Source organism: Micropterus dolomieu, linkage group LG16 (genome assembly GCF_021292245.1).
Source record: "Micropterus dolomieu isolate WLL.071019.BEF.003 ecotype Adirondacks linkage group LG16, ASM2129224v1, whole genome shotgun sequence".
Taxonomy (NCBI): Eukaryota; Metazoa; Chordata; class Actinopteri; order Centrarchiformes; family Centrarchidae; genus Micropterus; species Micropterus dolomieu.
The window spans coordinates 377,289-391,588 of NC_060165.1; the positions used below are offsets into that span (position 1 = coordinate 377,289).

A 14,300-nucleotide genomic window follows, 5' to 3' on the forward strand; every position below is an offset into this window, starting at 1 on the left:
ATCCAAATTACTGGACTTAGATCTGAAGAGCAGGACTTTTTTCTTCAAACACTGTGGAAAGACGACCCGTGTTTACTGCTGGGAGGATCTCCATGTCCTTCAGATGAACAGCCAGTGATTTGGATTGAGCTTTCCACCTGGGTAACTGAGCTGTTCCAGACATGTCAAGAGTTCTTTAATAAGATATTCAGCTTCGCTCTCTCAACATAAGTTCAGGTAAAAGCAAACGTTTTCTCTCAGTGAAGAGTGCCAGGGTTGGTTTTAGAAGTAAAAACCTTTATTATCAATGTTGACAGGTATCCCTCCACAGCAGTCCCTTGATTCAGTCACAGTTGGAAGAATAAGAAAGATCAGTTTAACTTTTTAGATGGAATACAGCTGCTACAGTCACTAATAATAACGGAGGCCTTGGCCTCTAACATGCTGTAAGCAGACAGGTCCGTCCTCAGGCTCTGACGTCCTGTGAGCCGCTGGTAGCTCGCTGTAACAGCTGGACCATGATGGGATAGATGGGAGCAAACTCCTTCCCCTGCCGAGCCCTGACTGACTGCACATAGGCCTCCAGAGCACCCCTTAGAGGAGAACACAGGGAACAGGTCAGTTCCACCACAGGTTTACATGGTGTCATGTGGTTATATTATACGTGCATCTGTTTTCAGAGGGCAGCTTGCTTTGACATGGGAGTGACTGTGGCTCGGGGACTTCCACTTAACAGTGTGCATGTTGAAGGATCTCAGGCTACATGAATGTATATACCCTAACCCTCTGTGTGAATGTGATGTAGTGTAAAAGTACAAGTACAGACCATTTAGCATCTATGTTTCAGAGCGGACAGAGGGAAAAGTGCACTGTATGTGTGGAAGAGCTCAGGTTTACTATAAAGTGAACAAGCATTTAAAAACTTTCAGTTATATATCATTAATAATCAAATCCACTGTGTCTTAGGTATTTTATTCACTATAAACACTACTGTTTATACTGTTCTCTATTTTTACAACTGGTCTACACCAGTTGTAAAAATAGTTGCTCACCCACTGTTCTTGTATTTCTGGAGACTACAGCTGTTAAATGTAACAGATAAAAAACTAAGATGTCCTGTGCAGCCAGAAAATGAAACCTCACTAAAATATGTAGTCACTTTCCATGATTGCAGGTAAACGCTGTGTGTATTACCTCACAGCAAAAGCTGGACTATGACTACAAATAAAATCAACTAATAGTGCACTGTAGTGAACTGTCACTATACAGCAGCTTCAAGTCCACTGGTTTCCTTCCTTCCAGCCACCATCTGATCTCAGTTCATCTCACTCCTCTGACAATCTAAAAACTACTCAGAAAAACAGTTTTTAGTCAGCTGGCAAGAAAAGAGACACAGCTCTCACCACCATTCACCAGGACAGGATGATGATTCACCACAGTGTTCATCATGTCAGAGTTCTCTGAGCTAATGTGACGGGTCGGTCTCTTTGACTATGTGATGTGGATTTCCTACATGCAGGTCTGGTAGGAGGAGCAGGTCAGTAACAACAGGAACAAGAAAACATGGCTACCTGAGGAGAGTGAGCCGGTCTCTCTCAGAGGGATGATCGTCCAGCCACTGGGAGTACCGGGAAATGGACCACTCCGCTCTCTGAGGGGGAGAAGGCTCTTTTAGATTGCGGGCAGAGAGGGAGGGGTTGAAACACTGCAGTCAGTGTAGCCCCCGGATTTATCTAGAAACCTCAAATCACGATACTGATGGAATAAGAGGGTGTGTGTACAGGCCTGGTGAGGGGACTTCAGCTCAGACGGCGCTCTGGTTAGGAGGAAGTGCAGCAGGGTGCTGTAGGGGATCAGGTCTCCCACAGCTGGACTGCTGGCTATCAGCTCGCTGTTCTGAAACAGCAGCGGCCTAGGAACACAACACACACAGTACAGTGGAATATACTGGAGAGGACAAATGATTGTAATGAGTGATGGTTTCACGATACATGAGCATACAGACCTGAAGGAGCGCAACATTCTGTAAGGTTTCCCCAAATCAGACACTCTCCTGCACAGAGGAGCCACCGCCATCTCCATCTGACACACGAACAAACATGAACACACCAGTCCGGTGAATGACAGTGGCGTTTTTGAAGAATCCGTGAAACATTGTTGACACAAAGGAAAAACCTAGAATCGTCCAGCTCACCTGTGCAAAGTCAGCAGCCAGCCTCATCTTGCCGCCCTCTCCCAGCGGGCGCAGCAGGCTGGCGTGGCGAATGAACAGCTCGATGGCCCTCTGAGCAATGGACTCTGTGTTCTCGTAGATGAAGTCCACACACTGGAAGTGTCTGAAGTAGTCTGCCATCACTCTGGAGATGAAGCCCTGCAGCTCCTTCATGTAGAGGGAGCACGGAACATCTGGCTTATCAGGGCTGGACAGAGGCCTGCAACACACACACACACACACACACACACACACGCACACACACACACACACACACACACGCTTCCATTAAAATTTCACCATCTTTTCTCCCAAAAGATGCTACTGGTTGCAGACTACATCACGCTACACCTGTAGGCTCTTTTAGTCTGAAGAACCAGGATGAGCCCATCCACAGCCTCCAATATTAAATCACTCAAAATGAATCGGTGTTTTGGTTTTGTTTCTATACTCTTCATTGGCCTCACTAATGGTGAGTAACAACACTGCAACCAAATTATCTACACTATAATGAAAGACAATGATCGCATAGAGAGATGAACTAAAACAAGGCCAATTTAGAACAAAGAACAGGAAATAGAGATACACTGGAGGTGTAGGAGTAATCATCTTCCTGCAGACACTCAGCTTAATTTGCACTGATCTGTCTAAAGTTTACTGGATCTGACAACTATAGATTGATCATCTCAGTTTATATTAGCTTACTGCTTATGGATATGTCCATTTGGGTGTAAATGTCAAGAAATCCCATGGTTGTCTGAGTTCATTCAGAAATAATGACCCTGTTATCCTGTTCATCCACCAGAGAGCACTGACAGGTTGATTCTCCAAATGGAAAATTCAACAAAAAACCACAGGGATCTGGATGAAGCTTGGTTATATGTTTTGTCATGAAGAAGGCCCAGGTTGACACTGTACTGCATTGAAAAGCCTGTGTGCATACTAACTTCCACACCACTTGATCAATCAGATTTATTTTGTCTGTTTAACATTGTTTAATATGGTTGTCTGAACTGATTTTTTCGTGTTTTCATTTTCGATATCAGCCTCAGAAATACAGAATTGGCGGTCTTTGTGAAAAGGACTTTGAGGTTTGTGTTGACCAGTCAGCAGAGTTCCTGAGCAGTGGAAACACAGCTCCTGAGGTCCTGAAATGGTTCCCGTGTCCCTGCAAACAGGCCATATGTTGCTTACCCTGAAAAGTCTTCTTGGTGTAGTGTTATGATGATGGCCTCTATGGAGTCACTCACGGACTGCAGGAGAGGCTGCACTGCACTGCTCATCAGGGCCTGCACTCCCTGAAGCAGAGAAGAAGAAACACACCGATGTAACCCACTGTGAGGAGCATGCAGGGTCCACACCTGTCAGCAGCTACCGTGCATCCACCAAGATCAAACCACACAAACTTTACTGCTCATTACCTGTGTCTTAGGGGCTCCCTGTTGCCATAGCAACGTGTGGAGTTATGTGAATAGTAGGTAAATACTGTAATGTATGCTGTGTGGATGTGTGTGGGTATATTCTCTGATCCACCCGTCTGTGTCTGACAGCTCCCAGCTATGTTAATTTAGACAACTTTTGGATCAGAGATCAGGCACATTTCCCTCAGGATTTATGAGTTTCTAAAAGATGCATGCACTCCAGCACAGAGCAGTTTTATTTTTGTCAATAAAAATAACTAAATATTTACTGCAAACCTTTTTCCTTGGATGAATGCAAAATCTAAAAAGCAGAGCCCGACTGATTTATTGTTGTGCAGATATTATGCTGATATGAGATAATTGCAGATAAATTGGTATCGGCATTTATAAAAGTCGATTGATGACAATTAAAAAAGAAACAGAGGGACAGATCCTTCACTCATGTCACAAGTGTTGCATAGTTTGCCCACCAGAGGGTGCGCTGCAGCTCCTCTGTTAATAACACTGCTGCACCACAGAACAAAACAATCAGCTGACCGCAGTAGGAAGGTCAGAGTTGGTCCTTCATCACTTGAAATACATGACTTAAATAAATGTGTAACGGTAGTGTGAAATCTCTCTTCGTTGTAGACAGTCATGTAGTATTAGATGCATTCATTTTATAGTTATAGTTTTATAGTATAGTAGTTATTTCATAGTTTGTCATAATGTAATAAAATAATTGTAATGACATGAGTATATGGTATTATTGTTATAATTGGTACACTAGATGTAGTATATTAGTATCTTTTATTTATAGTTTCGGTTTAGCAGGCCCACAAAATAAGCTACAAACACCATTTCCTTTAATGTTCATTAGTAGTAGTACTCCATAGTTTATAACTGATCTTTAAATCTTTTTTGTAGTTTTGACTCTAATTTATTAAGACTTTATATATTTTGTTGTACTTTTGTTTAATATTCTGTGATGTTATCTTGGTGAGGTCTCATAACAACAAATGTAATAATCTTTATGTTCTGGGTTTCTGAAAAGAAGGGGAAAAAAGAATATCGGCCGATATATCGGCATATCAGATTTTTAAATCCTCAAATATCGAAATCTGTATCGGTCTTAACAATCCCACATTGGTCGGGCTCTACTAAAAAGTAACTTCTTGAAACAACAACTATGACCTCATGTATTTTCATCAAAGAATAAAAGCTAAATGATTATGTGAAAGGTGGACAAATTAACTCATTAATATCTTAATGCTCCGGACTGGTCAAACATTCTCCACCACACAGACTACCTCCTCTGAGCTACTGTTGCATTAATAAGCAGCTTCCGGCATTCAAGGAACACTGTGTCTCTGCCTGTAGCTTTACTAGAACTCATTTATGGACTGAATACATCTACAGTCATCCTCACAAATAAACAAGAACAGCACTTACCCAGGTAGAACTAGGCTAATTTTTGTGTTATATTTTGTGACTAAAATAAAGAGCAGTGAGGTACGGGTAGCTGAACCACAGAGAGTGGCGGTCACTCAGTGATGTGGACGCTGTGTGTGTGAACCACTACAGTCTGCTGCAGGCTAACACTGCATGTTTGCTAACCTCAAAGAGAACAGCAGACATTTAATTCTTTTTCTTCTGTTTACCTGGCAGTCTGAACAACCCAGACACTTGAACAAAGACTGCAGCTGGAAAGGACTAGTTAAACATGTAATCATCAAGTATACTTTCCTATATTGATACTATTCTATTATTTTATATTTTCATAAAAATAATGCATGTATCTTTTTCTCCTCATACATACGAGCAAGGAGATTTGTCATATTCAGCGAGGGAATGCATCTCAGCTTTGGACAGGGGCTAAACATCATCTTTGTGATGCACCAGCTGACATATTGTGTCATCCAGATGGTTTGAAGGCTCTTTGAGGAGTCTGGGGAAACCGTCAGAACCGTCGCCGTTTTTTTAAAAACATTTTTTTAAATAACCATTATTTTATTTTTCAGAAATATTAATGCTTTGCGCTGACTGTAATGGGAGTACATAAGAGGCATTAACCAGAGATAAATATACAATATAACACAAAAATGATTAGACTAAATTTAACAGAAATCAAATGACTAAATTGTGACTAAAATCAACAAACAGATATACACTAAATAAAAAGCAGGGGCCTAAATTAGCACTGGAGAGGAAACAAATTATGCACTGATCTTAAAAAAAAAAAAAGAAAATAATAATAATAATATATGGAAGGAGAGTGTTCCCTGTGATTATGTTGCAGCAGTTAAAAGACAAAGTCATCACACTATCCTCACAGGAGAAGGTGTGGTTTCTACTGATATACTTCAAAGCATCATTGTAAATACACAAGCAGAAGAACAAAAGCAGAGGATGTGTGTTAAATGAATAAAAATATAAATAATACCTCCATAGAAGAAGAGAGGGCCTCTGCAGCAGCTGGTGGACACGAGCCCAATCCTGAAATAATCTGCAAATACAAAACACAGGTTACATTTGTACAGCACCTACATCAAATTGCATAAAGACATTTAAGAGCGCGATGTACAGAACTCACAGATGCGTATGGGAAGGCTGTTCAACAGTTTTGGTCTGTTGCCAAAGAATACTCTATCTGGGAGAGTCTCATGTTATTCAAGACAGATGGGTCAAGGTTATTTTTCTTTAGGAGAAGTCTGACTTGTGCTTTTTCACATCCACCCCTTCCTATTTCACAACCTGTCTTTCCTGTCCCTCCACCGCTCCCCCTGCCTGGAATACATTCTCACTCTGGTTTCACATAGTCAAATTTCAGGGCTCGAGGTTAAATATTTCATGCTGGAGTAATCTGTTTTTTTATGCTATTAATCAGCCGGGTGTGCTGTTGTGTACCATACATGTTTAATGGAGAGAACACACAAACAGACCCCAGTCAATTCGGATTAGCAGACACACCTCCTCCACTCTATTGCTCAACACCGGAGCCCCTCAGGGCTGTGTGCTCCGCCCCCTCCTGTTCATGCTGTACACCCACGACTGCATCCCCCGACATGGAGATAACTCTGTTTGCAGATGACACCACCATCATCAGTCGGATTTCAAACAACGATGAAACATTGGGAGGAAATTGACAATCTTGTAGAGTGGTGCTCAGAGAACAAACTACTGCTCAACGTCAGCAAAACTAAGGAGCTGATCATTGATTTTAGGGAGAAGGAGATAAAGATACACACTCCTGCCTACACCAGTGGTGCTGAGTTGGAGCAGCTGAATAGTTTCAGGTTCCTGGGAATCAGCATCACAGAGAACCTCACATGGTCATCTCACATCTCCACGCTGGTGAAGAAAGCTCAGAAACAAAGAAGGCCAAATTCCCACGCCAAGTTCTTGTCAGCTTTTACAGAGGAGCAATAGAAAGCATCCTGACTGGAAACATCACTAACATGGGATGTGCACGGCCCAGGACCAGAGGGCTCTGCAGCGGGTGATTAAAACTGCTCAGAAGATCATTGGTACCCATCTCCCGAGCATCAGTGATATCGGTGAGGTGCCTACGCAGAGCCCAAAGGATACTAAAGCCACAGCCTGTTCACCCTGCTGCCTTCTGGGAAGAGTTTCTGCTGCCACACCACCAGACTGCAGAGCAGCTTTTTCCCCCCAAGCTATCTGACTCTAATTCACCCTCAGCACTGCTCCAGTGATGATAGTTTATTTCTGTTACCATTTTTCATAATTGATTCTTTATTAATGTTTACTGTCTGCTGAAGAAGAATGACTCAATTTCACTCTATAACTTGTTATATTGTGACAATAAACTTACCTACCTACCTAGTTGCCATTTGCGGTCCTATTAGCTGACTCTTATAGTGTTCTGATAACATTGTCTCATCCCTTAAATAATGAAATTAATATTTGATCTCTGCGACATGCTAAAGGGTTGTCAGTGTGAGCACATTTTCATGCACAGGAGGGTGGACTTGTTAAGTAGCAAACAGCTTTTCAAATTGAGGCAATTTAAAAGTGTAGGAAAGACAAAGATTTTTTAAAGACGGCAGGGTTTACTGGAGGGGGCAGCTTAGTCTGGAGGCTACTGGATCTTGTATATTTAGCTGTGATCTAAGTTCAAAATTATCACAAGTGTGTAGATTACATTTTCACATACAAAGCCAGCTTGACATTAAAATCACTGGAGAAATATAGTTCTATTTCATTTTTTTGCCAGCACTCTCAGCACAAGTTAGGGATAAGCTAGCAAGTGTCTTTCCAGCTCTAGAGTAGGCTGGCGAAATAAGTGTTTCCTTAGTAAACATAGGCTGCTATTTTGAGGGAGGAGCCTGTTTTCTGGTGTCCTTTTTGTTACCGATTGTTTCACGCTAGAGGTAGCGGTACTTGCTGTTGATCATTTACAGGCTCCCTTTTGTGTGTTTTCGCTCGTTAAAGCATATCAAGTTTTGATAAAGAGCGTTGGCTCCCCAGTAGACTATGTGGCTTCACTTATGGGTGGATTTATTTTGATTATTAAGAAGGAGTTATTTTCATTTGAGTTAAATAAAAATAAAAAAGAGACAAAATGAAACTCACTCTGATCTGTTATTTTTTTGGTGTTTTCGCTCGCAAATAACAGTTATTTCCCCACAAAGTCTCAGGCACTGAGACAGGAGATATCAACCCTCCAGGAGAAGGAGGCAATCGAAAGAGTAGATCTTCAGATACAGCAAGGTGGGTTTTACTCTTTTTACTCTCTTTTTATTTTCTGATTCCAAAAAAAAAGAGGGTGGGTTTCAGAATCAGAATCGGGTTTATTTCCAGGTACATTTTATGAGGAAATTGCCTCGGTATAAATTGGTGCTTACAGTACACATGAACATAAATAGAAACATAAATATATAAAAAGTAAGGAGATCAAAAAAATTACAAGTATACAAAAATCACAATAACACTATAATACTGACAAGTATGTGCAAAAATTGTGTGTGTGTGTTTGTTTGGGGATGGGGTATCATGGCCTTGTTGAGGAAGACCACTGCCATCGGAAATAAATAAATAAATGTAATATCGATCTTTATTGATGTTTGTAGCAGTCCTCCAGTGTTAAGCACTGCCTTTGGCGGTCAGGAAGAATGAAATAGTTCTATGAATCCTGGATGACTGCCAGAGTTCTCTGTCATTTAGAATCTTGGTGAGAAGATTTTATAGGACATTTTTCTTGATGACGTGGGCTTATATACTGTAAGCTACGCCCCTGTCATCCCAGGTCACAGGTGACTTTGTTGATATTAAAGATTCGACCTGTGCGTGCCCGAGATGGAGTGTTAAGCACTGCCTCTGGCAGTCATCCAGAATTCACAGAACCATAGTTCCATATGTAACTCGTGATTTATTATGGTGAAATCTGTATTTGGTGACAAAATGATACAAATGACCACACTATACACGTGGCTATAGTTCTGATCTAGGACAGGGTTATATGAAGTTACTGCAATCTTGACTAAATGTGTAGGTTTATTCAGATTTATAGCCTCCTACCTTGGCGACTGCCTGGTGCAGACGGTAGAGGGAGTTGACCACAGCAACATTCCTCCTCTGGCCCTCTGTTAACGGACCAATCACCTGACTAGCATCACCCTGAGTACACAACTGCAGACAGAGAGGTTTGACTGAGTAACAGGTAGACACAGACACAGAGACACACGAAGGCAGTGTATGGTACAAAGATCATTTTTTGTTGTTTTTGTTATACTGTCGATGTATCTATCATTTTTAACAAGTTCATTGTGTTATGGGAACATGGCAGGTTAAGCATATACAGAGATGAAACTCAGGATTTTATATTTGCACCAACATGCACACACACAATGCTGTAGTACACACCAGCTGTTCAGACTTGACACAGAAGAGTTGGACGGTCTTGGCAGCATTCTTGGCCACAGCCAGAGAGAGGTTTGGATCTACTGATGCTACGTTCAGCTCACTGCAAACAAACAAAAAAACAACTAAATAAACTCAAAAGATCTTCCATCCCATTCAAATAAACTAACCTGGAGTTATACTGTAGCTCGGGTGGATAATGTTTTTAATAAAAGAATATTCATCTCATAAGCTTTTTACATATGAGAACAAAAAATGTGTGCACGTGCAGGTTGGAGAGATGATAACTGGTCCAATACTCACTCTCTGTTAGCTCTGTGTTCTGTTGCACCAGTATCTGAGGGAGATTTCTGGCTCTTTAGCTGCTAAATGCTCCGCTACCAGCTGCTCTCTGACTGTGTCTGTGTGCTGTTTGCTGCTGAGCAGGTAGTGTACAGTGGCTGCTGCTGCGGCTGAAGATAATGCTATGAGAGCAGTGAGTGGATCAAAACAGTAAAGTAGTGGGCCTGACAAATAAACAAGCTGAAACTCACTATGAAGCTGCGAAAGCTGAGGGGAGCTGCAGGTTCAGATGAAAATTCTCTGAGGATTCATCACAAATTGTCATAAAACATCATTCCAAATATCCAGCTCTGGTCAGGGAGCGAGAAAGAAATTCTGAACCATGTAGGATTTTATGTGTTAATAATGCCACCTCTCTCTATCAAAATAACGCATATTTCGTGGTTCCTTTATGCCCCCCTGTCATTATTTTTATCCAACTTAAAAGATACTGTCTATCTCCTAGTGAGTTTTTTCAACATTCTATCTATTAATGAATAAATATTTTATAAATGCCAGAGTGACTGGAATGTCTTGTAGGATAAATCAATAACCTTCAAACATGTTGACACACTATCAAGCGACAGGAAGTGGCAGACGCAGCAATGACTGATTTGGTCACCTCCTGTGGGTCTTCGCTGTGAGACAGCCAAACTGGCATGAACTGTACTTGCCTGCTGATGGTCTTGACGATGCTGTCCAGCTCGTCATTGGAGGGTGGGTTGCGGCCGCCCAAAGGGAACACAAGGTTGATCGGATCAAACAGGCGAGAGAGGGACTTGGAAAGGTAGGCTGCCTCGTACGGCTGCAGAGAGTCCTTCAGAGCCTTCTCTGGGCTGCATACACACAAAAGATGGACACAAAAATCAAAAAAGATGCAGAACGTACATACACAGAGGATGTGTTCAGAAGACAAATACAGTTTTCTTCTCTCAGTCACAACAGCCAATCAGATCAGGAACTATCACCACTTCACTGTCAGGTAGCCTTTAAAAATTCAACATTTCAAATAAATCATGGCACCCACAATATACTTACTTTCTCATATTGACATATTGTAATATCCTCTAATTGGCTAATATATCTGTGCTGACATTTATTAACGGAATACTTCATGCAGACATTAATGGAAACAAAATGCCACCGTCTCTCGTCCTATTACTATTCAGTACAGACATACTACCAAAGGCTTGTGTGTGTATTCACCACCATTATGTCATGACTATGTCGTTGTGAAAGAGGACAAGAAGGCAAAAATGTTCAAAGTGTCCAATGTATTGTTGTTAAGTATCATGGTGTAGCCACCTACACTTGTGAGCTGTGAACACTGCAGGTACCACCATCAGGGCTCGGTGAGACTGAATGTGTTACGGACATTGGCCAGCAGCTTGATTGACAGGTGTGTAAAGGGAAATGGCCTGTTATCTAACGTGTGTGCTCACAAGTATCTGTGCACATGCTCCTGTCATCAGTGCTCTTACAAGGAAGGCCTTCTCCATCCTCTCCCTCTCCATCAGCCTGTTAACATAAGCCGCGTTTCCACCAGAGGAACTATACCTCGGAACTAGGAACGTTTGGAGGTACCACGGTCTAAATATAGTTCTACAGTCTTTATTTTACCCCCTAAAAAGTCCCTGCTCGGGGTGTAGTACTTCACGAAAGTACCGGTACCTTGGGGGGTGGGACTTACCTTCCAGTGAATTTCTGAATGGGCGAGTAGAGACTACCTACTTTAAATCGAGCATGTCGGCTGTTTTTCTACAACTGCTCCTCTTTTCCACTGTTGTTTGAACACCAATAAATCACAATCAAAAGTCAGATTGCACACAAGTCTTGCCGATGTCTGCCTGAGATCGTATGTCAGCATTTGGCTGAATGTATTGCTGGGCAACAACAACCAGCATGCAGCGCTGTGTTTACAGCAAACAGCTGAAGGAGTTATTTAAGTTTTTACACAGAGCCGAAGTCGGTCTCCTCTTCTCCAAAACAAGCGGAACAGCTGATTACAGCAGGTAATAAAGCTTGTTAAAAATCACGTTCCTTCCTCCGGTGGACACAGACTTGAGTGCTGCAGCTGATCTGTATGGATCACGAATGGATGGAAAACTAAAATTCTAAAACTAAAAGTCTAAATCAAAAACTAAAAATCTAATTCAAAAACTAAAAATCAAGATCAAAAATGGATTTGGGATTTGGGATTGGGCATTTAGTATTTAGAATTGGAAATTTGGGTGTTTGGGATTAAGGAGCGTATGTATATAAGGGGGCATTGCCCAAAGACCGAAGACTGGGTTTGAAATAGCTTGTGCGCAGAGGCACATTATGGTCAGCAGTGGGAGCTCTCAGTGCTAAAGAGCACACTGCAATGAAACCAAACAGAGCGAGTGAGCAGGGCTGGAGGGAGGGCTATACTTTATAATGTGATAACTTCAACTTGAAAGCGTTGTAACATTTCTATGGCCTCACAAACAAAGTCACCAGTGAAAGGAGCGCTATCGGTCTGGTATCTTTGGATAATCCATAATTCGCTACATTTTTTATTTGTTTCAAAACAAAAAATTTAATAATCTGAATATAAATTCAGTCTATATAAATTAATACATATTAAAATACCTAATTTGACATTATCCTTTTGCACAAAGGCAGTGCCACAATTACAAGGTGTGGCTTAACTTAAATCCTGATCTAAACATCTGAAAGTAACAACAGGACCGTTTTATGGTGCTGAAGGAAAGAGTGGTGTTCTGCTTAGACAAAGCAGAACACCACTCCTTCCTCCAGCAGTCCAGCATTTATTTGAAAAGAGAGTGATGGTAGGTGACTGGGACCAGCCTTGGTACTATCATCAGTCCTCAAACCCTGCACAGGCTCAGAATGGTCTTGAGGAAAATCTTGGAGGTCCTGGTATGTTTTTCTCCCAGACTCAATTTCACTTTTATTTTACTTTACATAAGTAAGGGTTAGGGTTGGCCTTTCCCTTATGGTTCATCAAACAGAATTAAACCCAAGAAAGGCAGTAAAAGATCTGAACGCCTCAGAGCTCATGCTTTTTGACTCACAATAATGTTCACCAGATTTCATTCTACATAAGTAATGGGAACAACAGGCTGCATGTAAAGTTTTAAATCTAATTAACTAAAATAATACTATATATTACACTGGCAAATTAAATGTCATAAAATTGCAAAAATAGAAAAAAGCCCCACAGATTTGTTTTGGTAGAGATTTGTTTTGACTAAGAAGGGGAAGCTGAAAGAGTTCTTAACAATGACCATGCCATCAAAAGAGTAGCAAAAAGGCAGGTGAAGTTCTTCACATCCTGCGGCTTCAAACTCAGTGATTAGCTTCCTTTGGTAGCAGTGCTAGCTGTTATGGCAGAAAATTGTTATTATATTATATTACAGTGGGTACGGAAAGTATTCAGACCCCTTTAAATTTTTCACTCTTTGTTTCATTGCAGCCATTTTCCAAAAATCAAAAAAGTTCATTTTATTTCTCAGTAATATACACTCAGCACCCCATCTTGACAGAAAAAAAAACAGAAATGTAGAAATTTTTGCAAATTTATTAAAAAAGAAAAACTGAAATATCACATGGTCATAAGTATTCAGACCCTTTGCTCAGTATTTAGTAGAAGCACCCTTTTGATCTAATACAGCCATGAGTCGTTTTGGGAAAGATGCAACAAGTTTTTCACATCTGGATTTGGGTATCCTCTGCCATTCCTCCTTGCAGATCCTCTCCGATTGCAACCAGTCGTCCTGTCCCTGCAGCTGAAAAACACCCCCACAGCATGATGCTGCCAATTCAATTTCAATTCAATTTTATTTATATAGCGCCAAATCACAACAACAGTTATCTCACAGCGCTTTTCATAAAAGAGCAGGTCTAGACCGTACTCTGTGAACCACCATGTTTCACTGTTGAAACTGTATTGGACAGGTGATGAGCAGTGCCTGGTTTTCTCCACACATACCGCTTAGAATTAAGGCCAAAAAGTTCTATCTTGGTCTCATCAGACCAGAGGATCTTATTTATCACCATCTTGGAGTCCTTCAGGTGTTTTTTAGCAAACTCCATGCGGGCTTTCATGTGTCTTGCACTGAGGAGAGGCTTCCGTTGGGCCACTCTGCCATAAAGCCCCGAATTGTGGATTGCTGCAGTGATGGTTGACTTACTACAACTTTCTCCCATCTCCCGACTGCATCTCTGGAGCTCAGCCACAGTGACCTTTGGGTTCTTCTTTACCTCTCTCACCAAGGCTCTTCTCCCCCGATAGCTCAGTTTGGCCGGACGGCCAGCTCTAGGAAGGGTTCTGGTCGTCCCAAACGTCTTCCATTTGAGGATTATGGAGGCCACTGTGCTCTTAAGAACCTTAAGTGCAGCAGAAATTTATTTGTAACCTTGGCCAGATCTGTGCCTTGCCACAATTCTGTCTCTGAGCTCTTCAGGCAGTTCCTTTGACCTCATGATTCTCATTTGCTCTGACATGCACTGTGAGCTGG

The 14,300-nt window shown here is 41.5% G+C and overlaps 1 protein-coding gene across 1 annotated transcript in view; it reads right to left on the reverse strand.

Moving 5' to 3' along the window:
• Window positions 1-255: 255 nt before the first annotated feature.
• The window catches only part of cog5 (component of oligomeric golgi complex 5), a 35,698-nt gene continuing 21,653 nt past the window's right edge, over window positions 256-14,300 (reverse strand). Inside the window, exons 6-15 of the mRNA XM_046071851.1 lie at window positions 10,470-10,631; window positions 9,478-9,577; window positions 9,133-9,243; window positions 6,035-6,097; window positions 3,386-3,489; window positions 2,174-2,411; window positions 1,985-2,061; window positions 1,765-1,891; window positions 1,551-1,630; window positions 256-572 (exon numbers count right to left, since the gene is read on the reverse strand). Coding sequence (XP_045927807.1) covers window positions 446-572; window positions 1,551-1,630; window positions 1,765-1,891; window positions 1,985-2,061; window positions 2,174-2,411; window positions 3,386-3,489; window positions 6,035-6,097; window positions 9,133-9,243; window positions 9,478-9,577; window positions 10,470-10,631 — 1,189 coding nt within the window. The 3' untranslated portion in view covers window positions 256-445. The remainder of the gene's footprint in view (window positions 573-1,550; window positions 1,631-1,764; window positions 1,892-1,984; window positions 2,062-2,173; window positions 2,412-3,385; window positions 3,490-6,034; window positions 6,098-9,132; window positions 9,244-9,477; window positions 9,578-10,469; window positions 10,632-14,300) is intronic.